This window comes from Salmo salar, chromosome 09 (assembly GCF_965601325.2).
Source record: "Salmo salar chromosome 09, fSalSal1, whole genome shotgun sequence".
Lineage (NCBI taxonomy): Eukaryota > Metazoa > Chordata > Actinopteri > Salmoniformes > Salmonidae > Salmo > Salmo salar.
Window position 1 is genome coordinate 15,316,856 of NC_138299.1, and position 22,854 is coordinate 15,339,709.

General features: G+C 42.3%; 1 protein-coding gene across 2 annotated transcripts in view; it reads right to left on the reverse strand.

Moving 5' to 3' along the window:
• The window catches only part of crybg1a (crystallin beta-gamma domain containing 1a), a 59,349-nt gene that overhangs the window by 1,516 nt on the left and 34,979 nt on the right, over positions 1 to 22,854 (reverse strand). For both annotated transcript variants that reach the window (XM_014210299.3, XM_014210301.3), the window contains 15 exons: positions 21,014 to 21,052; positions 19,767 to 19,885; positions 19,217 to 19,531; positions 13,617 to 13,743; positions 13,468 to 13,503; positions 12,469 to 12,647; positions 12,163 to 12,289; positions 11,815 to 11,960; positions 3,568 to 3,694; positions 3,336 to 3,365; positions 1,644 to 1,756; positions 1,306 to 1,438; positions 995 to 1,134; positions 447 to 570; positions 4 to 162 (listed from right to left, as the gene is read on the reverse strand). In XM_014210299.3, the coding sequence (XP_014065774.3) occupies positions 4 to 162; positions 447 to 570; positions 995 to 1,134; positions 1,306 to 1,438; positions 1,644 to 1,756; positions 3,336 to 3,365; positions 3,568 to 3,694; positions 11,815 to 11,960; positions 12,163 to 12,289; positions 12,469 to 12,647; positions 13,468 to 13,503; positions 13,617 to 13,743; positions 19,217 to 19,531; positions 19,767 to 19,885; positions 21,014 to 21,052 (1,914 nt within the window). The remainder of the gene's footprint in view (positions 1 to 3; positions 163 to 446; positions 571 to 994; positions 1,135 to 1,305; positions 1,439 to 1,643; positions 1,757 to 3,335; positions 3,366 to 3,567; positions 3,695 to 11,814; positions 11,961 to 12,162; positions 12,290 to 12,468; positions 12,648 to 13,467; positions 13,504 to 13,616; positions 13,744 to 19,216; positions 19,532 to 19,766; positions 19,886 to 21,013; positions 21,053 to 22,854) is intronic.

Sequence of the window (22,854 nt, forward strand, 5' to 3'; positions counted from 1 at the left end):
TACCTTGCAGCGTAGAACTCCGTCATGGTAGATCCAGACCTGGTCCGCTCCCCCTGTCTCCTCCAGGGCCTGGACCCGCAAAAGCTTGATTTCATCCAGAGGCCCTGACAGGGACATCACATAACCCGTCTCCCTGCTCCGCAAACGGAAGTACACCTGCTTCTGTAGAGGGCAATAGGCAAACAACACACTTAACATTAGCTTGACTAGGCTAGATAAGAGTTCTTCTCACCCGACAGTGGTCATTATCCAAATCCTAACTTGAGGGGGCTGCATATCATTTGCATTATGCGGTAATTCATGCAGTGATGACAAAATGAGATTAGTGCAAAAGTTGAGTTGCGTACAGGATGCAGTCCATTGACTGTTGTTTAGTTATAGGGAAAACTGTATTGGATAGACAGCAATATGTGAATCTAAAATGGAACCATGCCCCGCATCCATACCTGCAATAGTGGTCGCAGGGATCCGATTCGTGGCCAGCTGCTGAACTTACACCAATCATTCAGTTCGCTTGGCGGTAGCAGGATCTGACGGCCGCGGTGGTTACTACCCTCATACAACACCCAACTGTAGGGCAGGAGAAATCAATCCAACACAGTCAGTTGGTCTTCTTATACAAAATCTCTGACACACCTCAAATGTAAACAATCAACCTTCCTACACCGTTTCAGTTTACAATAGCCCAGCAAAACTATGGGCTCTATTCAATCCATATCGCGGGAGTTCAGTTTTACGGCGCGATTGAAATGTAAAGGCAATGCTCCCGCGTTAGCGGAGACTGCGTTCACTGTAAACGCTGCATATGTCGGCTCAATCGGAAATGACCTTTACATTTATATTGCGCAATCTGCTTCGCTTCAGGGATACAGATTAAATAGAGGCCTGGTTGATGGTTTATTAGGTGCTTAGACAGTGCTTCAACCAACCAAGATGAATTGTTTGTTTTTGATCGCCTAATAAAAACGGCCAAATCTAACCAGGTATGACTTACATTCCTCCGTGGATCACCAGGGAGCGTATGCGTCTGTCCGCCACAGCCAGCTGCAGGTTCACCGTCTCTCCCGTCAGCACCACCCTACGGCCTCTACAGCCAACCTTACTGAACAACGTTATGGACGGGAGGGAGAACTCCTGGAGAGACAAGGGGGAAGGGGAGGGTGGGTAAAAACGTGAGCTTATACATCATTATGGTATTGTAGGTACAGGACATCTCTAAGATATGCAGTCACTTTACACAGACATGACTTAGGTTCACAAATACGCGTGCATACCATGCCAACGCACATAATCCACTCTACTCACATGGCTGATGGTCTGTATGGAGCGGATGGTAGAGTCAGGACCCAGACAGCCCATTGACTCAGTGTTGGGGTAATCTCCCTCCTCCAGGACAAACATGTGCTCTGTGAACTTGGATCCCTCATATGCCACCCAGCTGGAACATAGCATAGAGGCACACAGTCAACATAGCTCTCTCCAGTACTAAGTCCCCTTTGAGTGTTCAGTTGGCTCTTGACAACGTCTTCGTCAACAGAAAAGGAAAGCCTACACTTTCAGTATTTTTTTCCTATCAAAAGGCACAGTAAAAGGTACAGTATTGATGTTTACATGCTGCATTTAAAGCAGATTATTTTTCTCACCTCCCAGCCAGTACTCTACAGGAGCCAGGGGAGAAGTCTTCCTCCAGGGATTCCACACTGTCCTCCAGTACCACCACTCTGCCCTGGAACCCAGGCTCTGAGAACAGCTGGACCTATAGTACATACACCAGAGACTGACATGAGACAGGGTCGCCATAATGTACAGTGGATTACAGGTAGGTAGTGGGGCCTGGAGAAGTAGGTATACTCTAATTTAGCAAAAAAAATCCTCAGCGGCCCACCCGGCTAAGCAAAGGTGCCCTGTGTGAAGAATTCTATGAGAAACAGTGACATACAGTCTGAATGACCTAAAATGATAAATCCATATTGGTCTTTCACAGTTAGGCCAACCCAAGCTGTACTGTGCAGTAGTCTAAAAGTAGGCCTACTATTGAAACAGATAAATGATGCTGTCAACTAAGTCTGAAATTCACAGGTTTAATAGTAAAACTACAAAATTGGATGTTCTCAGACCACAACAATGCTTAAACCACATCAGCACACCACTTTTGAGGTCTGGGAAAAACAGAATACATTTTTTTTTAAATTGTGTAGTTACCCTTTAATTCAAGTGCTCGGGCACCTAGCACTGTTGTTTGGTTAGTAGTGTTTTTGTAGCATATGAGATGGAGTTTGCAAAACAAATGTCCACAGGATTGACGCAAATAATATCATTCTGCCAGGTAGGCATAGGCTACTTTGTAGCTAGTTAACATTTAATTGAGAAGATTTTTGGGAAAGACTTTCCCATCTACCACAGGGGTGTCAAACTCATTCCATGGGGGGCCGAGTGTCTGCGGGTTTTTGGTTTTTCCTTTCAATTAAGACCTAGACAACCAGGTTAGGGAAGTTCCTAACTAATTAGTGACCTTAATTCATCAATCAAGTACAAGGGTGGAGCAAAAACCCGCAGACACTCGGCCCCTGTGGAATGAGTTTGACACCTGACCTACCAGAAGATGGTTAGGCCTATCATTAGTATCGCTATATTTTTCCTGTTCCTTAATTGTTTAAAACCTGGACATTTTACTTCATATTATGAGGCATGCTTCAAAGTAGCCTATAGCTAAAATCCCACCATAGAAACTCGGAGGCAATTATTTTATAAAGACTTCCTCATATGCTTTCTCCTGTTCTATTAGTTTTCTTTTAACTTTCATTGTTTAGCAGCTAAAGGCATTATCCTAGTCATTTTAGCAACCCATGATAGTTGTTGCATCTTTAGATCTCCCCTCTCTACATTTCTAACAGATATTTCCAACTCTGTCCATGAAACCGCTCACACGTGTGGTATGGATTTTAGAACAGTGTTTTCCCGCAAATTGCATTCTGGAACATTTGCACCGTTCTAGGTCTACCGCCGTGTGCACATTGCTGTGCTGAAAATGTGAAGAAATATTAGTTTAGCAACATTTTAAGCTAAACATTCTGATCTGGTCCACCAGCCTTGTTAATTGATTCGGGGTATATCTCCACTCCACTACTTTCATACGCATCATGGGGATTAAGAAGTGAGTATACGCAATGCCCACTGAAAAAGAAGTGGGTATATGGCGTAAACCTGCTTATAACCTCCACTACAGCACTGCACGTAGGCTACTCTTCATGCAAATTGATGGTTAAATCACTCCCATACACTATTGACTATGTTAAGATAGTGTTAAACAAATAATATTAACTATCTGACTTTACCTTGAACTTGCTTGATCCACCCAGGTTATCCTGAAAGTAATAAAGAAGGAAATGATGAATTACATTCTTTATCGTCACTGGATAAACAATTTCAAAGTGTCCTCACCAACCTCATAACTTATCAGTGTCATGCAAGTAAAAACTTAGTATGATAAAGTATGATACTACTGTGATTATTATTTTACAACGGCTTTCCCTAGTCCACCCATTAAAAGTTCTTGGACATGTTTACCTGGAAAACTGGCTGCAGTGAGGAGATCCTGAGGTTCTGTCCTCCCCAGTCCTCTGGGCTTCCGTAGAGGCCTTTCTCTAGAACGTAGAGCTCTCCAGAGAACATTGGGTTCTCAAAGGCAACCCACCTGTTTAGAGCACACAACAGGTTGGATCTGGTAAATTAACACTTACAGTAGGACACCCCATAATACGGTACAATTTTACAATATAACATGTTGTGAATAGCATCATTCCCTCCCATATTACATAAACTTTAAACAGGTGGTCTGAATATGATCATTACAGGCCTCATTTGACTGTAGTCTCTAGTCCTCTAACTTCACTGACATTTTCAACCTCTCCCTGACCGAGTCTGTAATACCTACATGTTTCAAGCAGACCACCATTGTCCCTGTGCCCAAGGAAGCGAAGGTAACCTGCCTAAATGATTACCGCCCTGTAGCTGATCGTGGACTACAGGAAAGGGCGTGCCGAACAGGCCCCCAATAACATTGACGGGGCTGTAGCGGAGCGGGTCAAGAGTTTCAAGTTCCTTGGTGTCCACATCACCAACAAACTATCATGGTCCAAACACACCAAGACAGTCGTGAAGAGGGCGCGACAACGCCTTTTTCCCCTCAGGAGACTGAAAAGATTTGGCATGGGTCCCCAGATTCTAAAAAAGTTCTACAGCTGCACCATCAAGAGCATCCTGACCGGTTGCATCTCCGCCTGGCATGGCAACTGCTCGGCATCTGACCGTAAGGCGCTACAGAGGGTAGTGCGAACGGCCCAGTACATCACTGGGGCCAAGATTCCTGCCATAGGGGACCTATATAATAGGCAGTGTCAGAGTAAAGCCCATAAAATTGACAGAGACTCCAGTCACTCAAGTCATAGACTGTTTTCTCTGCTAACGCATGGCAAGCGGTACCGGAGTGCCAAGTCTAGGACCAAAAGGCTCCTCAACAGCTTCTACCCCCAAGCCATAAGACTGCTGAACAATTAATCAAATGGCCACCGGACTATTTACATTGACCCCACCCCCCCTCCATTTGTTTTGTACAGTTTATTATCTATGCATAGTCACTTCACCCCCACCTACATGTACAAATTACCTCGACTAACCTGTACCCCCACACACTGACATGGTACCGGTACCCCCTGTATATAGCATCGTTATTGTTATTTTATTGTGTTACTTTTTTATTATTTTTTACTTTAGTTTATTTGGTAAATATTTTCTTAACTCTTCTTGAACTGCACTGTTGGTTAAGGGCTTGTAAGTAAGCATTTCACAGTAAGGTGTATTCGGCGCATGTGACAAATAAAGTTTTATTTTATTTATAACTTAAATCACTAGCTGTAACTCCCTTATATTACTACCAAACCACCAGCCCTAGCATTAGATATTCATAACTTAAATCACTAGCTGTAGCTCCCTACTAACCAAACAAACCACCCTGGCATTTTGAAAGACTATAAAACAATTACTGAGTAAACAGTAAAAGGGTATAAAGAGATTATGTAAGGGTTATCCCCATTCAGTTGTTCATTCTGAACTACATAAGATTTAGGATTATGCTCTACGAGGCCGATTCCAATTTAAGAATGTACACCTTTCCTACGCACTCCTCAGCATTTGGTATTCAGACTTAACTTATTCAGTCGGGTAATGCGCTCTGCAGGTGTGGCTACTTTGCACGCTCTGAATACATTTAATTCAACCAATTAAAACCCTCCCACTTGCCAACAGTTTTTCTCTGGGAGTTTTCATTCAATAGGGTTTTCAGTACATGTATCTTAAGCCATCCCTTTAAATACGGTGTATCTTATAGTAGGAATTTTGGCGACAGACTCGAGAGAACAGGTTCAGAATAGTAGGAATCAATTAAAGAAAGACATTTAAATATATGCATACTCGCCTCCGTTTCAGCACCAATTGGTAGATTTATAAATACTCTGATCTTGTAGATTATTTAGGTTTAGGAAAGTATTTATGAATCATAGAAACTGGTTTGGGGAACCTTTATACATGAAATAAAGAAAACTGTGGTTTGACTCATTCTGAAAATTGCCACTTTCAGTTCTTTAACCCATGGTAATGTTGGAAGGTTAGTGAACATATAATTATAATAGGGAGAATAGTGTACAATAGTACTGTACACTTATGTTTTGCCTGCACTAACCATGGAACAGTGTGATGACACGGCCAAGTATTGTGCTATGTGTCGGGTTCAAACGGTTACGGCTTGGTCTGCGCTCCACTCAATAACATTTTAATTAGCCTACATATCGTTTGTTATTATCAACTGTTACTAAGGATCCTCAGCAACAACCACACAACCGTAACGGCGTTTACAGAGGAAGCAAACTAAGGTAAACAAAACAATGTAATTAAATGGATGATAATGTAGGCTATACCAACTGAAGGGAACTAACAGTAAATTAGCAGCTAAATATGTGTGGCTATTAGTCCTACTGACGGTTTGATAATGAAAGGGGCTAATATTAACATGATAGAAATAGGAGACAGAGAAAGTCGAGGTAACCTATAATTAAGACATTCGAGAGTGCCCATCCCTGCATGTTAAAAGGCCGTACATTCTGCATAATGGCACAGCATTTCATAAACTTTACTGTGGGATATGCTTGATATACTTCAGTTTGCTGCCATATGACTGGTTTCACATTAGTCTCCAGCGATTATAAGGTAAAATAGATCCCAAAAAATATTTATTTAGGCCTATATTTACAATTCCCTGATCCAAACGGATTACTCATTTCATTTACCTGGCTCTTATCAATAGCTCTTATGAAGTTCTAAATTACAGTGCATGGAGAATGGTGGTGTAAATGTGGTAGAATTATTAGAGAATTAAGTAAAGGTCAGAATACACCTCTGCCACACCTTGATTTGTAGGATCTAACTATGTGAGAATAGCATGCTATTCTCATGCTTAAATTCAAGGTCAGATTACGCAAAGAAAGAGAAGTGCATAAAAAAGGAATTCTGTTCCATTTACATGCACTTAACTGGGGTCACAATCTGGCCCTACATAACTATATAGTTTGATACATTAAAATGAAAGTGAAAGTTCTAATTTCATTCTAACACAGAGACTTTTGTGATAGCTTATGAACCACTGTGACAACTGAATATACTGTATACAAAAGAGCACCGGCATCCATCCTGCTAATAGCTAATGAAGCTGAAGGTGATTCAATTCATGTCTGGAACATGGCCACTCCCTTTCGAAAAACGTACAAAGCTCATAGAGTTTTAATATTGACTCCAGCACTGTGCCTTTACACACTAATCTCATCTTTTAGAATATATAGCCCTAGAGAGCGCTCTCATTCCTCCGCCCATTGTCTAACCTTCAGTATTACTTTACTAAGCGTGACATTCACACACCTCTTTCATGTTTGTGCCCTCCAGTGGTGTGTGTGTGTGTGTGTGGTGTGTGTGTGTTCATTATTTATTTATTTTATTTCACCTTTATTTAACCAGGTAGGCACGTTGAGAACAAGTTCTCATTTACAATTGCGACCTGGCCAAGATAAAGCAAGCAGTTTGACACATACAACAACACAGAGTTACACATGGAGTAAAACAAACATACAGTCAATAATATAGTAGAAAAATAAGTCTATATACAAAGTGAGCAAGTGAGGTGAGGTAAGGTAAGGGAGGTAAAGGCAAAAAAGGCCATGGTGGCGAAGTAAATACAATATAGCAAGTAAAACACTGGAATAGTTGATTTGCAGTGGAAGAAAGTGCAATGTAGAAATAGAAATAATGGGGTGCAAAGGAGCAAAATAAATAAATAAATACAGTAGGGGAGGAGGTAGTGGTTTGGGCTAAATTATAGATGGGCTATGTACAGGTGCAGTAATCTGTGAGCTGCTCTGATAGCTGGTGCTTAAAGCTAGTGAGGGAGATAAGTGTTTCCAGTTTCAGAGATTTTTGTAGTTCATTCCAGTCATTGGCAGCAGAGAACTGGAAGTAGAGGCGGCCGAAGGAGGAATTGGCTTTGGGGGTGACCAGAGAGATATACCTGCTGGAGCGCGTGCTACAGGTGGGTGCTGCTATGGTGACCAGCGAGCTGAGATAAGGGGGAACTTTACCTAGCAGGGTCTTGTAGATGACCTGGAGCCAGTGGGTTTGGCGACGAGTATGAAGCGAGGGCCAGCCAACGAGAGCATACAGGTCGCAGTGGTGGGTAGTATGGGGCTTTGGTGACAAAACGGATGGCACTGTGAAAGACTGCATCCAATTTATTGATTAGGGTATTGGAGGCTATTTTGTAAATGACATCGCCGAAGTCGAGGATTGGTAGGATGGTCAGTTTTACGAGGGTATGTTTGGCAGCATGAGTGAAAGATGCTTTGTTGCGAAATAGGAAGCCAATTCTAGATTTAACTTTGGATTGGAGCTGTTTCATGTGAGTCTGGAAGGAGAGTTTACAGTCTAACCAGACACCTAGGTATTTGTAGTTGTCCACATATTCTAAGTCAGAACCGTCCAGAGTAGTGATGCTGGATGGGCGAGCAGATGCAGGCAGCGATCGGTTGAAGAGCATGCATTTAGTTTTACTTGTATTTAAGAGCAGTTGGAGGCCACGGAAGGAGAGTTGTATGGCATTGAAGCTCGTCTGGAGGGTAGTTATTAACACAGTGTCCAAAGAAGGGCCAGAAGTATACAGAATGGTGTCGTCTGCGTAGCGGTGGATCAGAGACTCACCAGCAGCAAGTGTGACATCATTGATGTATACAGAGAAGAGTCGGCCCAAGAATTGAACCCCGTGGCACCCCCATAGAGACTGCCAGAGGCCCGGACAACAGGCCCTCCGATTTGACACACTGAACTCTATCAGAGAAGTAGTTGGTGAACCAGGCGAGGCAATCATTTGAGAAACCAAGGCTATTGAGTCTGCCGATGAGGATGTGGTGATTGACAGTCGAAAGCCTTGGCCAGGTCAATGAATACGGCTGCACAGTATTGTTTCTTATCGATGGCGGTTAAGATATCGTTTAGGACCTTGAGCGTGGCTGAGGTGCACCCATGACCAGCTCTGAAACCAGATTGCATAGCGGAGAAGGTGCGGCGGGATTCGAAATGGTCAGTAATCTGTTTGTTGACTTGGCTTTCGAAGACTTTAGAAAGGCAGGGTAGGATAGATATAGGTCTGTAGCAGTTTGGGTCAAGAGTGTACCCCCCTTTGAAGAGGGGGATGACCGCAGCTACTTTCAAATCTTTGGGAATCTCAGACGACACGAAAGAGAGGTTGAACAGGCTAGTAATAGGGGTTGCAACAATTTCGGGAGATCATTTTAGAAAGAAAGGGTCCAGATTGTCAGTTAGAAAAGCCAGGCAGTTAGAAAAGCCAAGGCTGATTTGTAGGGGTCCAGATTTTGCAGCTCTTTCAGAACATCAGCTGACTGGATTTGGGAGAAGGAGATATGGGGAAGGCTTGGGCGAGTTGCTGTGGGGGGTGCAGTGCTGTTGACTGGGGTAGGGGTAGCCAAGTGGAAAGCATGGCCAGCCGTAGAAAAATGCTTATTGAAATTCTCAATTATAGTGGATTTATCGGTGGTGACAGAGTTTCCTATCCTCAGTGCAGTGGGCAGCTGGGAGGAGGTGCTCTTATTCTCTAAGGACTTTACAGTGTCCCATAACTTTTTTGAGTTTGTGTTGCAGGAAGCTAATTTCTGCTTGAAAAAGCTAGCCTTGGCTTTTCTAACTGCCTGTGTATATTGGTTTCTAACTTCCCTGAAAAGTTGCATATCACGGGGGCTGTTCGATGCTATTGCAGAACGCCACAGGATGTTTTTGTGTTGGTTAAGGGCAGTCAGGTCTGGAGAGAACCAAGGGCTATATCTGTTCCTGGTTCTAAATTTCTTGAATGGGGAATGCTTATTTAAGATGGTGAGGAAGGCATTTTTTTCAAATAACCAGGCATCCTCTATTGAAGGGATGAGGTCAATATCCTTCCAGGATACCCGTGCCAGGTTGATTAGAAAGGCCTGCTCGCTGAAGTGTTTCAGGGAGCGTTTGACAGTGATGAGTGGAGGTCGTTTGACCGCTGACCCATTACGGATGCAGGCAATGAGGCAGTGATCGCTGAGATCTTGGTTGAAAACAGCAGAGGTGTATTTAGAGGGCAAGTTGGTTGGGATGATATCTATGAGGGTGCCCGTGTTTACGGCTTTGGGGTGGTACCTGGTAGGTTCATTGATAATTTGTGTGAGATTGAGGGCATCAAGCTTAGATTGTAGGATGGCTGGGGTGTTAAGCATGTCCCAGTTTAGGTCACCTAGCAGCACGAGCTCTGAAGATAGATGGGGGGCAATCAGTTCACATATGGTATCCAGAGCACGGCTGGGGGGAGAGGGTGTTCTACAGCAGGCGGCAACTGTGAGAGACTTGTTTTTAGAGAGGTGGATTTTTAAAGGTAGAAGTTCAAATTGTTTGGGTACAGACCTGGATAGTAGGACAGAACTCTGCAGGCTATCTCTGCAGTAGATTGCAACACCGCCCCCTTTGGCCGTTCTATCTTGTCTGAAAATGTTGTAGTTAGGGATGGAGATTTCAGAGTTTTTGGTGGTCTTCCTAAGCCAGGATTCAGACATGGCTAGAACATCCGGGTTGGCAGAGTGTGCTAAAGCAGTGAATAAAACAAACTTAGGGAGGAGGCTTCTAATGTTAACATGCATGAAACCAAGGCTATTACGGTTACAGAAGTCATCAAAAGAGAGAGCCTGGGGAATAGGAGTGGAGCTAGGCACTGCAGGGCCTGGATTCACCTCTACATCACCAGAGGAACAGAGGAGGAGTAGGGTAAGGGTACGGCTAAAAGCTATGAGAATTGGTCGTCTAGGACATCTGGAACAGAGTAAAAGGAGCAGGTTTCTGGGGGCGATAAAATAGCTTCAAGGTATAATGTACATACACAGGTATGGTAGGATGTGAATACAGTGGAGGTAAACCTAGGCATTGAGTGATGATAAGAGAGATATTGTCTCTAGAAACCAGGTGATGTCATCGCATGTGTGGGTGGTGGAACTGAGAGGTTGGATAAGGTATAATGAGCAGGGCTAGAGGCTCTACAGTGAAATAAGCCAATGAACACTAACCCGAACAGCAATGGACAAGGCATATTGACATTAAGGAGAGGCATGCTTAGCCAAGTGATCAAAAGGGTCCAGTGAGTAGTGAGGTCGGTTGCGGTCACGGCGATTCAGACAGCTAGCCGGGCCATGGGTAGCAAGTTGGCAGAAGATGGTCTGTTTTTAGCCACCTCGTGCGTTTCCGTCGGTAGATTAGTGGGGTTCCGTGTGGTAGAGGGGACCAATCCAATTGGCAAAATAGTTATAGTTATAGTGGCCCAAGAAAATTGGCCGATAGACCTATTCAGATAGCAGCCGATAAGACAGCTAACGATTAGCTGGCCGCAGATGGGCGTTCAGGTTACGTCGCGACGGAGAGGCCAGTTGGATAACTCCCTCGGGCAGATAACGTCGGTAGTCCAGTCGTGAAGGCCCGATGGGGCTCCGCATCGGCAGTAAAACGGGTCTGGATAGGTGATTGTAGCCCAGGAGTGGCTGATGGAACTCTTCAGCTGGCTAGCTCCGGAATAGTTGATGTTAGCTCCAGGACCGACGTTAGCCAATAGTCACTCAGATAGCAGCTAGCTAGCTGCAAGATGAAGGTGTAAATGTCCAGAGCTTGCGGTAGAAATCCAGGGATATGGAGAGAAAATAGGTCCGGTATGCTCTGGTCTGAGTCGCGTTGTACAAAACTGGCGATAGCTTTTCGAGCTAAGGGATAGCTGATGACCTCCAACTGTGGTTAGCTGAATTCTAACGTTAGCTAGTGAACTGGCTAACTTCTGGCTAGCTTCTGTTGTGGATTTCAGATTTGAGGTAAATAATACTTTCTTTTTTTAATTGGTGAGGTGGGTTGCAGGAGAGTGTTTTGAAGTTGAGTTTTTAGAAAAAAATATATAAAAAGATATGCGAACAAAAGATGTAAATATAAATATACATGGGACACGACAAGATGAGGACAAAGGACGTCTGACCGCTATGCCATCTTGGATAAGTATGCAAATTAAAAGCGTGCAATAAGAGGAAAGAGGATAGGAGTGACCCACCTATATATCTCTAGCACAGCAAGCCCAAGCCTTGGTGCAGTTGTGACACACCGTGTTTCAGTAGATGCAAGGCCTGCTACATAGGACTGTCAGAGAATTTGACTTACACTCCACCCTGGACATTGATGGACTGCGTCTTGGGGCCGCAGCAGGTGTCCTCCATGTTAGTGACAGGCCCCAGCAGGTCCATGTTGACCCCTCTCTCCCCAAAGTCCCTCTCACTGAACAGCTTCACATGGGGAGACAGGAAGTCCTACAACACAGGGAATGTACACACAAACACCATTCAAATGGCCCCTCTGGATTAACAAGATCAAAGTAGACCCATCTTTTCAACTACCTGACCATTCATACTTTGAATCATCAAAACCAATCAAAGACAGGTCGGAAATAGATTAAACAGAGTTAAACCATGGTCATGTTCACATAGCTCTGAATAGAGTTGCAATACTTACAGTGCATACAGGGCGTAGTGACAGGAGCTGATCTCCGTAGCCTCCCCACTCTCTCCAGTCAGGGTACTCCCCCTCCTCCAGGAGATACTGGTGACCCTCAAAGTCTGGCTCATCATAGCCCACCCAGCTACAGGGACAATCAGGAGGGTGATTTTCGAGTACATACAACCCAATACAGTACAGAATTAATAAACCGTTAATCTGTGTTATGATAGGTTAATAACATAGTTAGATAAGATACACAATTCTACAATATTATTCCTTACTGTACAGTATGTCAGCTGAGATCAACCACCAAGTACTTACAGTCCTCTAAGGATCTTGAGGGATCCCACAGAACACAATGTCTTCCTTTTGACTGGATTCCCTTCTTCCTCCTCCTCCTCCCCCCCATCTTCCTCATCTCCTCCCTGTCTGAAGTCGTACACATCATCGTCAATCTCCACACACTTGCCCTCGAAGCACGGCCTCTCGAACACCAGAGCCTGAGGGGGAGAGAAGGGGTTCAAGTTTAGGCTTATGTGCTGAGGTGGGCAGTGTTCTCCATGCCCGTCCCCATCCCCATGCCAGAGCTGCATGCTCCTCATACCACAGATTCCAACTCCCTAGGCCCTGTGCCATCTGGCCAAAACATACTGTATTTCACCACTGCCTGTCTGTCGGTGTAATTTAAGCCCAGATGGCTACGTGGTACTTTTTCCTAACCTATAAATGAATCATATGCTTGAATGGATACACAAATGTTCAGCACATACTTTGCCGGACAACTACATTATCAGCCCCTTGAAACGCATAAACGGCGCTTGCATATTTGTACATTTTAGATTGACTATTGAACTTGACCTAAACAAACAGCTCTACTGGTAACCACAGGCCTGTCTTCTGGGTTAGACAGAGAGAGTGAGAGCATGCAGAGACAGCACACTGGTGCCATGTGTCCATAGAGCTGCCAGTGCACACATAGTTCTCTCACTAGTCACTGGCCAATTCACCTGCAACAACAGGCCTGTCTGTCTGATTCACAACGGACAGATTTGATAAGGCAGAGGATTTAGGATGGCAGTGGTGCTATAATAATATGCCATGTCATCATATCAAAGCTCGTCTTCGGCCGTGTCACAAGAATAACATTTTACAAGCAATTGTATATTATGAGTTTTGTGATAAGAGGCTCTTGCAGTTGTTGAAACTTCCCAGTGTCATTCACTGACTATGTTTATTTTTTTCATCCTTAAACATTGATGTAAATATGAATGGCCATGGAAATAGCTATAAAACAGAAGAATTCACAGAGGGGAAACCTACCTTTACTTCATTAGAATGCTCCACCTTTATCCCACCCTGTAAGACACGGAAAACCACACAGTAGGCTTTTAACATCATAAAGATAAAACAGTAGAAGCTATATGGGGAAAGTGATTTTCAGAAAATAAGTAAGGATGCCATAATGATACCATTTTGAGGGGTTTCAGAGATCCGATGAAGGGCTGAGGGAATCCCCAGGTCTCTGGACAGGGATACTCTCCCACCTCCAACACCGCTAGCAGACCCCCAAACCCTGGGTCACCATACACCAGCCAGCTACGGGACGGGGAAAATGCCCACACACACACACACCGCATACAAAGATTAGACACTTGCTAGTCATTCAAAAAAAATCCCAATACAAGTTCAGGGTGTTAGCCCTGTGATTCTGCTTCATACCTGAGAAGACAGACATGAGTAGATATCCTAAACTATATCTAAAATGACGATATATGTGACTCGTTTCAGGAAACTAGACGTATGTTGCACGTCACTACTTCACAGGAGAGCCATTTGAACGTAAACTTTTTTTATTTTTATCAAAATGCATTTTTTGGCAGAAATGCCTTCTGGAAAATGTGAACTTCATGTGTCTTAATAACAAACATGTATGTCACCTGTAAATACGAAAAATAATGTTAAATTACGAGCCTAGTTGGTTTAGCCACAGAAAAATGAAGCAACCTTCCCGCTAGCCATGATTTGCTGAGATAATGAGTGGGCTAGACATGCCAAGAGATTGATAAGGGAATAATATGCTTAAAGGTAAATGATTAAAGAATCCAACCCTGTCACGTAACCAATTAGTAATTAGTAGTTATGTAGCATGTATAATGAATAATTAAAGTACTAATCGAAAGGACCATAAGGTCTCGTAGAGGCCCGGGACAAAAACGAAATGTGTGTGTGTGTTAGTGGGCCTAAGAAAACAACAAGTAGACTGTGATTGACAGCTGAGGAACTTTGAGTAACTTAGAAAAGAAAGGGAGTGACCCTCAAGGTCTCTCTAATCTCGGGGGAAAGGAACAGACAGCACTGGGAAGTGATTAGCTTCTCTAGGATAGGGGGCAGTATTTCGACATCCGGATGAAAGGCGTGCCCAAATTAAACTGCCTGCTTCTCGGGCCCAGAAGGTAGGATATGCATATTATTAGTAGATTTGGATAGAAAACACTCTGACGTTTCTAAAACTGTTTGAATGATGTCTGTGAGTATAACAGAACTCATATGGAAGGCAAAAACCTGAGAAGAAATCCAACCAGGAAGTAATCCCTATCGAAACTACAGTGTCTGTGGGGTCATTTTGCACTTCCTAAGGCTTCCATTGGCTGTCAACAGCCTTTAGAAACTTGTTTCATGCGTCCACTGTTACTGGGCAGAGAATAGGAGCTCAGTCAATCAGTGGACTGCCTGGGACCAGTGAGTTGTTTACTGCGCGGACACGTTGGCGCGCCGCTCCTTCTTTTTCCTCTGTAATGAATACGCTATTGTCCGGTTGGAATATGTTAAAAAGACACTAAGGATTGATTGTAAACATCGTTTGACATGTTTCTATGAACGGTAATGGAACTATTTGACTTTTCGTCTCTGGTTTTGCGCTCTCGCGTTATGCCTTTGGATTAGTGATCTGAACGCGCAAACAAAACGGAGGTATTTGGACATAAATATGGAGTATTTCAAACAAAAAGAACATTTCTTGTGGGAGTCCTGGGAGTGCATTCCGACGAAGATCAGCAAAGGTAAGGGAAGATATATAATACTAATTCTGAGTTTAGTTGTCTCCAGAACTTGGCGGGTAACTGTATAGCTTGCTTTGATGGCTGAGCTCTGTACTGAGAATATTGAAAAATGTGCTTTCGCCGTAAAGCTATTTTAAAATCTGACACAGCGGTTGCATTAAGGAGTAGTATATCTATAATTCTTTCAATAACTGTTGTAAAGTTTATCAACCTTTATGATGAGTATTTTTGTAAATTGATGTGCTCATTCACCGGACGTTTTGGTGGGCATACATTTTCTGAACATCACGCGCCAATGTAAAATGGGGTTTAAGGATATAAATATGAACTTTATCAAGCAAAACATACATGTATTTTTTAACATTGAGTCCTGGGAGTGTCATCTGATGAAGATCATCAAAGGTTAGTGATTCATTTTAGCTGTATTTCTGGTTTTTGTGACGCCTCTCCTTGCTTGGAAAATGGCTGTGTGGTTTTTCTTGTCTCGGCGCTGTCCTAACATAATCAAATTTTATGCTTTCGCCGTAAAGCCTTTTTGAAATCGGACACTGTGGTTAGGTTAAGGAGAATCGTATCTTTAAAATGGTGTATAATACTTGTATGTTTGAGAAATTTGAATTACGAGATTTTTGTTGTTTTGAATTTGCCGCCCTGCTATTTCACTGGCTGTTGATAGTGTGTCCCGCGGGTGGGAGGCTAGCGTCCCAGATGTCCCAGAGAGGTTAACAGTGATGAGAACTCCAGGGAGGGATACAACTCACCCACTGTTTGTGTGGAGGTATGTGCGTAAGTGGAGAGTTAGCATAAAATGAATGTCTTTGTATAATGGACTTCAGAACGTTCTCTGAATAATCTGTACAAACCTTTTGCAGAAAGCTGAGTCCTTGCCTAATTATTCTTAACCGAGTGTCTTACAAACCTTGGGGATTAGTCAAGGCTTATTGATTGTTAATTATTATCATTGGGATAGAAAATTCCACTGACAGAAATGAATTCGGATTGGTCTGCCATGTAGCACACTTCTGTCTATTTGAGCTGGTCAGTAACGTTATGTGTAGGTAATCCTGTCTAATGTGGCTTTAAAAAATATATATTTCATAGTAGAAATGCATGTGTTGCTCTCCACTTTCTGGAGGACCGAGTTTTGAAATCAGTGGAATTAGAGTCTGATAGCTAAGGAGAAAACACCTGTCTCAGGATTACATCTTCAAACTAAGTGCAACCATGGCATCCGTGAGAGAGGGAGAAGTGTCCATCCATACGGGTAAGATAGTCTAGCTAGCTACATTTTCAGATATTACACATTTCAAATTTTTGTCAGAAAGTCATTTTCATTTCAAGTTAGTGTACTGTTAGCTAGCTAGCTAACATTAGCTGGCTGGCTCGCTAGTAATATTATTTGTATCTCAGAGCCATTTGTTTTGCTAGTTATAGCTTAATGTTAGCAAGCTAACATTGAACCTGGTTAGTTAGCTACCTGCAGAATCATGCAGGGTATTAACGTTCATGAGTTGGGATTATGGTTCATTGTTTAGTTAGTTAGCTACATGTCTTAATAACTCCTTATGGCTCAAATCCCGTTAACAGGATCGATTTGACAACATCCGGTGAAATGGCAGAGCACCAAATAAAAAATAATTTAAAAAATATATATTGAACTTTCATACATTCACATGTGCAATACACCAAATTAAAGCTGAACTTCTTGTTAATCTAGCCACCGTGTCAGATTTCAAAAAGGCTTTATGGCGAAAGAAAACCATGCGATAATCTGAGGACAGTGCCCAGCATACCAACACATGAAAATCAGATTTCAACCCGCCAGGCGCAACACAAAAGTCAGAAATAACGATTTAATTCATATCTTACCTTTGAAGAACTTCTTCTGTTGGCACTCCAATATGTCCCATAAACATCACAAATGGTCCTTTTGTTCGATTAATTCCGTCGTTATATCTCCAAAATGTCAATTTATTTGGCGCATTTGATTTAAAAAAAACACCGGTTCCAACTCGCGCAACATGACTACAAAATATCTTATAAGTTACCTGTAATCTTGATCCAAACATTTCAAACAACTTTCCTAATACAACTTTAGGTATTTTTTTAATGTAAATAATTGATAAAATTTAAGACGGGATAAACTGTGTTCAATTCCAGAGGAAAACAAAGAAAGCGCGTTCCTGGTCACGCGCATCAAAACATTAGAGAGCCCTAGGCTGGACCCTCGTTCTGAAAAGCCGTACTTCTTAATTTCTCTAAAGAAAAACATCAACCAATTTCTAAAGACTGTTGACATCTAGTGGAAGCTATAGGAACTGCAAGCATATTTATATTAAAACGGCTTACCATAGAAAACCAATGGAAAACAGATTGACCTCCAAACAAAATTTCCCTGGATGGATTGTGCTCGGGGTTTCGCCTGCCAAATCAGTTCTGTTTTACTCACAGACATTATTCAAACAGTTTTAGAAACTAGAGTGTTTTCTATCCAAATCTACCAATTATATGCATATTCTAGCTTCTGGGCCTGAGTAGCAGGCAGTTTACTTTGGGCACACTTTTCATCCGGATGTGAAAATAGCGCCCCCAAGCTAAAAGAAGTTAACAAGAGACTCCACTATGCAAGTATCCATTTCAATAGGGTGAGTAAAATGGTCAGAGTGAGCTGTTCTCTCATTTGTGTCTGGAAGTAGCTAGCAAGCTAGCCAACGTCAGCCAGTTACCTTGGGTGCTTGACTGCTGTTGTTAGGTCAGCTAACGTTACGTGTATGATCTGTGTATTAATATTATTTGTTTCTCAGAGCCATTTGCTTTGCTAGTTATAGCCTAATGCTAGCTAACATTGAAACTGTTTGGTTAGCTACCTGCAAATTCATGCAGGTTGGAACCGGTGTTTTGGATTATGGTTCATTGTTTAGCTAGCTAGCTAGCTACATGTCTTAACAAAATACTCTACTATGCAAGTAACAATTTCAATAGAATGGTAATGATGTGATTACAACAACTGTTGATAGATGTAGCTGGTAAATTCGCTCTGGCTATCTACCCCGATTTTAGAGCACTCTCATCTGAGTGTGCCAGAGCGCAGAATAACTGACAAATTTACAAACGCTCAACACTATGCTCTGGATAACATAAAAACAGCCTAACCAGCTCTGCTAGGGCGAGTAAAATGGTCAGAGTAAGCTGTTCTCGCATTTGTATCTGGTAGTAGCTAGCAAGCTAACCAACGTTAGCCAGTTAGCTCGGGTGCTTGACTGCTGTTGTTAAGACAGAACGCTTGGATCAACCCTTAAAGAGATGGGTTGGGCTAAAGCTTAAGAGGGTGTGAATGATGCTGAATGGGTGTAGACAAAGAGGTCTCCAGTAGGTGTACCAAAACATTCAAAGGCCATTTTCTCAAAAGTGAGGTTACAAGTTTATCAACTTTCAAAGCAGAATTACTTTCCCATTGTTCCTTAACTGTAGTGTATGAAATACCATTTTCTAGCTCTGAGTCTCTACTTTTATCCAATGTAAAAAGCACCATTTCAAATTTTGCTACATAAGACCGAATCGAGCCGGTCGGTCACATATATAAAATCACCAAGGTAACTACTATATATAGAAAACAACAACAGTTTGTGTGACTGAGTGAAAACATCTAACTGCAGGTTTAAGTCACTCCAATAAACAAACAGGCCAGCCTGTATTCCACTGAGGAAAGAGAAGATGCCAGACTATTACACTCTCAGGTCTTATTGTGTATTTCATATGACACGGTATATCTAAAGTGACGTAAGCTCCGTCTATGAGAAGAGTTGCCAACAATAACGCATACACACAATAGTGAGTGAACATGAAAAATGATAGTTTGCACACTGTTTCATCCATTTCAACACGCTTTTGAGCAATAGCAAGCCTGCTGGGGCGATGTAGTACAGTATACTGGAATCAATTTAATATTATAGCAATATCTGGACTATGATTTGGACCTTCAACCTTGTTGGTATGAGGGTAGAACTTACACTCCAGAGTGGACCTTGATGGAGCCGGTGTTCTGTATGTTCCCATAGGAACAGATCTCAATGGTGTCGTCACAGAATGATGACATCCTCCCCAGACCATTCACCTCAGTGTACAGGTCAATCTGAGGTAAACTGTAGTCCCTCACTGCCAGGCGGATGGATCCAATGATCATGGGTGAAGTTGGGACAGGCTGACCCATCTGGTCCAGTGCCCCTGATATCACCTCCTCTGCCCACACGTTGACAAGCTCCATGGGGCCCTCCTCCAAGGCGATGGTCCGCCCCTGGAACCCTGGCTTCTCATATAGCAGCCAGCTACACAGACAGGAAGTGATGACAGATGACACACAGGCATGTTCATAACAGTGACAATATGTTTAGAGTTGCTGTCATGCTTTGTTAATATGAGACATTCATCAATTCATAAAGGATTGTGTCAAGTTAATAACATTTTTATGTGTGTGAGATTTATATTAATCTAAGCATTTATTGATGGAATAAAGAGTGAGGGAACGAGGGAAAGAATGTTGTCCCCCACAAACAGTCTTACCATCCCCTGATGACCCTGACTGAGATGACAGGAGACAGCTTCATCATGGAGGCATCCTCCACGTCGCCAAACACCTCGTAGGCCTCTCCTTCAAACTGAGCCTGCTCATGGAGCACTATCTACAACAGGAAGTAGAGATTGACACTAAGTATATCTCATGGTCATTACATGTGACACTTGGTGATTGTGTCATGGCCACTTGCAATTTCTTAAACACACTTAGAAAAGAGGGTTCCTCAAGGGTTCTTTGGGAAGGGTGATTGTTCTATGTGGAACCATAATGACTCAAAGAACCCTTTGAGCGCTTCAATGGTTCTTCAGAAAAGGGTTATTTCCTGTTTTAGTGATAATTAAAGTGTAGGGGCGGTGGCTCATTAGAATATTTTGGGGTGAGGTTTGCACCCATATCTTTTTGTGCAACCGTGAGTGAGTGTCATTCCAGTTGATCTAATCTGTTAGATATTAAATATGACTATGGCCAGTGATGGTGCCTTGTGAAAAACTCACGTATGGCCTTGCGTCAATTGAGAACCGTTGTCTAAATTAGTGGTTCTGAATTCCCTCCTAGGGACACCCAGCCGTTCCAGAGCTAGCACACGCACACCTGATTCAACATGTTATTAACACAATAAGGACACCTAGGTTGTTTTTTTTTACAATATAACATGGCTAACCAGAATAAAAAATCCTGATGGTTCTTCAAAAGGTTTTGTAGATTGAGAAAGTTTCTTTATAAAATCATTCTCCATAAAGGTTCTGTAAAGAACCATTCAAAACAGTTCTATATAGCACCAAAAAGGGTTATAATGATAGCGGAAGCCTTTTTGGTGCTATATAGAACCTTTATTTATTGGTTCTTTATAGAACCTTAGGATATGGTTCTTTAAATCACAATAAAGGTTCCATTTAGAACATTATGAGCATGGTTCCTTATAGAACCTTCAAAAAACGGTTCTATATAACACCAAAATGGGATCCACTATCGTTACGAGCCAAATAGCCCTTATTTGGCACTATATAGGAACCATTTATTTTTAGTGTGTAAAATAGAATTGAATACTGCAGATGTTGTTTTATTAAATATCTATCCAGATTATCACCATGCAATATGAATAATTATATGAGAGTAAATAATTTAGAACTCCAAAACACCACTAGGTGTATACCTTGCATCATATTATAATATCAGTGTGTTACTGTAAAACACTGGATATTGATTAGTTAGTTTAATGTAAAGTCAACTGTACCTTCCCAGGCCGTTTATGAAACCCTCTCGCTTCTGGAATCTGCAAAGGAAAAGAGAGCATGCTGTCTTTCATTTTCTTCTGAGGGACTGGGGGGTGGAAAAGCAGAAGTGTCCTGTGTATTTCCTGTACTCCCGACAAAACTATGGACCGCCTCCTGATAAAAATAACTCAAAAGAGTAGCAGTTAAAAATTTGCCAGCTTAAGAACATCAATAGTTAGTCATCTACACGGTATTTGGTGTGTAAGAAAAAAACATTGTTGGTCTACACCCACTGCTTCCTTGCTGGGAAGGAAGTAAGATGGCAATCATGGCATCTGGCTCATATAAACAGAACAGCATGAGAGAAGTAGGGCTATTCGCATGTTGATAAAAAACTGGTGCACAAAATGAGGTCGTTCTGGACGTATATGAAACATTTATTGTGAAGAATGCCTTTTCTTCTAGTCTTTCCTTGTAAACAATGTATGGCTTGTTTCTAAGAGACAACTTGTAAAGATCTAAAACTTGTGAATGGATTTCAACATTCCAAAAGAAAAAGCTGGACCTGAGGTGATTTAATGATGTGTTGCCCTGGGGATAGATAATACTGTCACTGCCAGAACTTTGTACAAGGTGAACCGTTTCTGAAAGACCTGCCCAGCCCATAAAATAATGCCTTGCAGGTCAAAACTCATTCAGTTGTTAAAGTGAATTATCGGTTTGAAGCAGTGAAGCAGTGACGGTACTGAGCGAATATAATAGAAGCAGGTAGAGACAACCATAGCTATACTAATCGGTCAAAAGTTTTAGAACACCTAATCATTTTTCTTTATTTTTACTATTTTCTACATTGTAGAATAATAGTGAAAACATCAAAACTATAAAACAACACATATGGAATCATGTAGTAACCAAAAAAAGTTTTAAACAAATCAAAATATATTTTATATTTGAGATTCTTCAAATAGCCACCCCTTGCCTTGATGACAGCTTTGTACACTCATGGCATTCTCTCAACAAGCTTCATGAGGTAGTCACCTGGAATGCATTTCAATTAACAGGTGTGCCTTCTTAAAAGTTAATTTGTGGAAATTCTTCCCTTCTTAATCATTTGAGCCAATCATTTGTGCTGTGACAAGGTAGGGGTGGTATACAGAAGATAGCACTATTTGGTAAAAGACCAAGTACATATTATGGTAAGAACAGCTCAAATAAGCAAAGAGAAAGACGGTCAGTCAATTCAGAAAATTTCAAGAACTTTGAAAGTTTCTTCAAGTGCAGTCGCAAAAACCATCAAGCGTTATGATGAAAATGGCTCTCATGAGGACCGCCCCAGGAATGGAAGACCCAGAGTTACCTCTGCTGCAGAGGACAAGTTCATTAGTTACCAGCCTTTTTGGTTCCAACCACCATGTCTTTGGGAGACGAGGTGTGGGTGAACGGATGATCTCTGCATGTGTATTTCCCACCGTAAAGCATGGAGAAGGCAGTGTTATGGTGTGGGGTGCTTTGCTGGTGACACGGTCAGTGATTTATTTAGAATTCAAGGCACACTTAACCAGCATGGCTAATACAGAATTCTGCAGCGATACGCCATTGCATCTGGTTTGGGCTTAGTGGGACTATCATTTGTTTTTCAACGGGACAATGACCCAACACACCTCCAGACTCTGTAAGGGCTATTATACCAAGAAGGAGAGTGATGGAGTGCTGCATCAGATGACCTGGCCTCCACAATGCCCTGACCTCAACCCAATTGAGATGGTTTGGGATGAGTCGGACCGCAGAGTGAAGGAAAAGCAGCCAACAAGTGCTCAGCATATGTGGGAACTCCTTCAAGACTGTTGGAAAAGCATTCCAG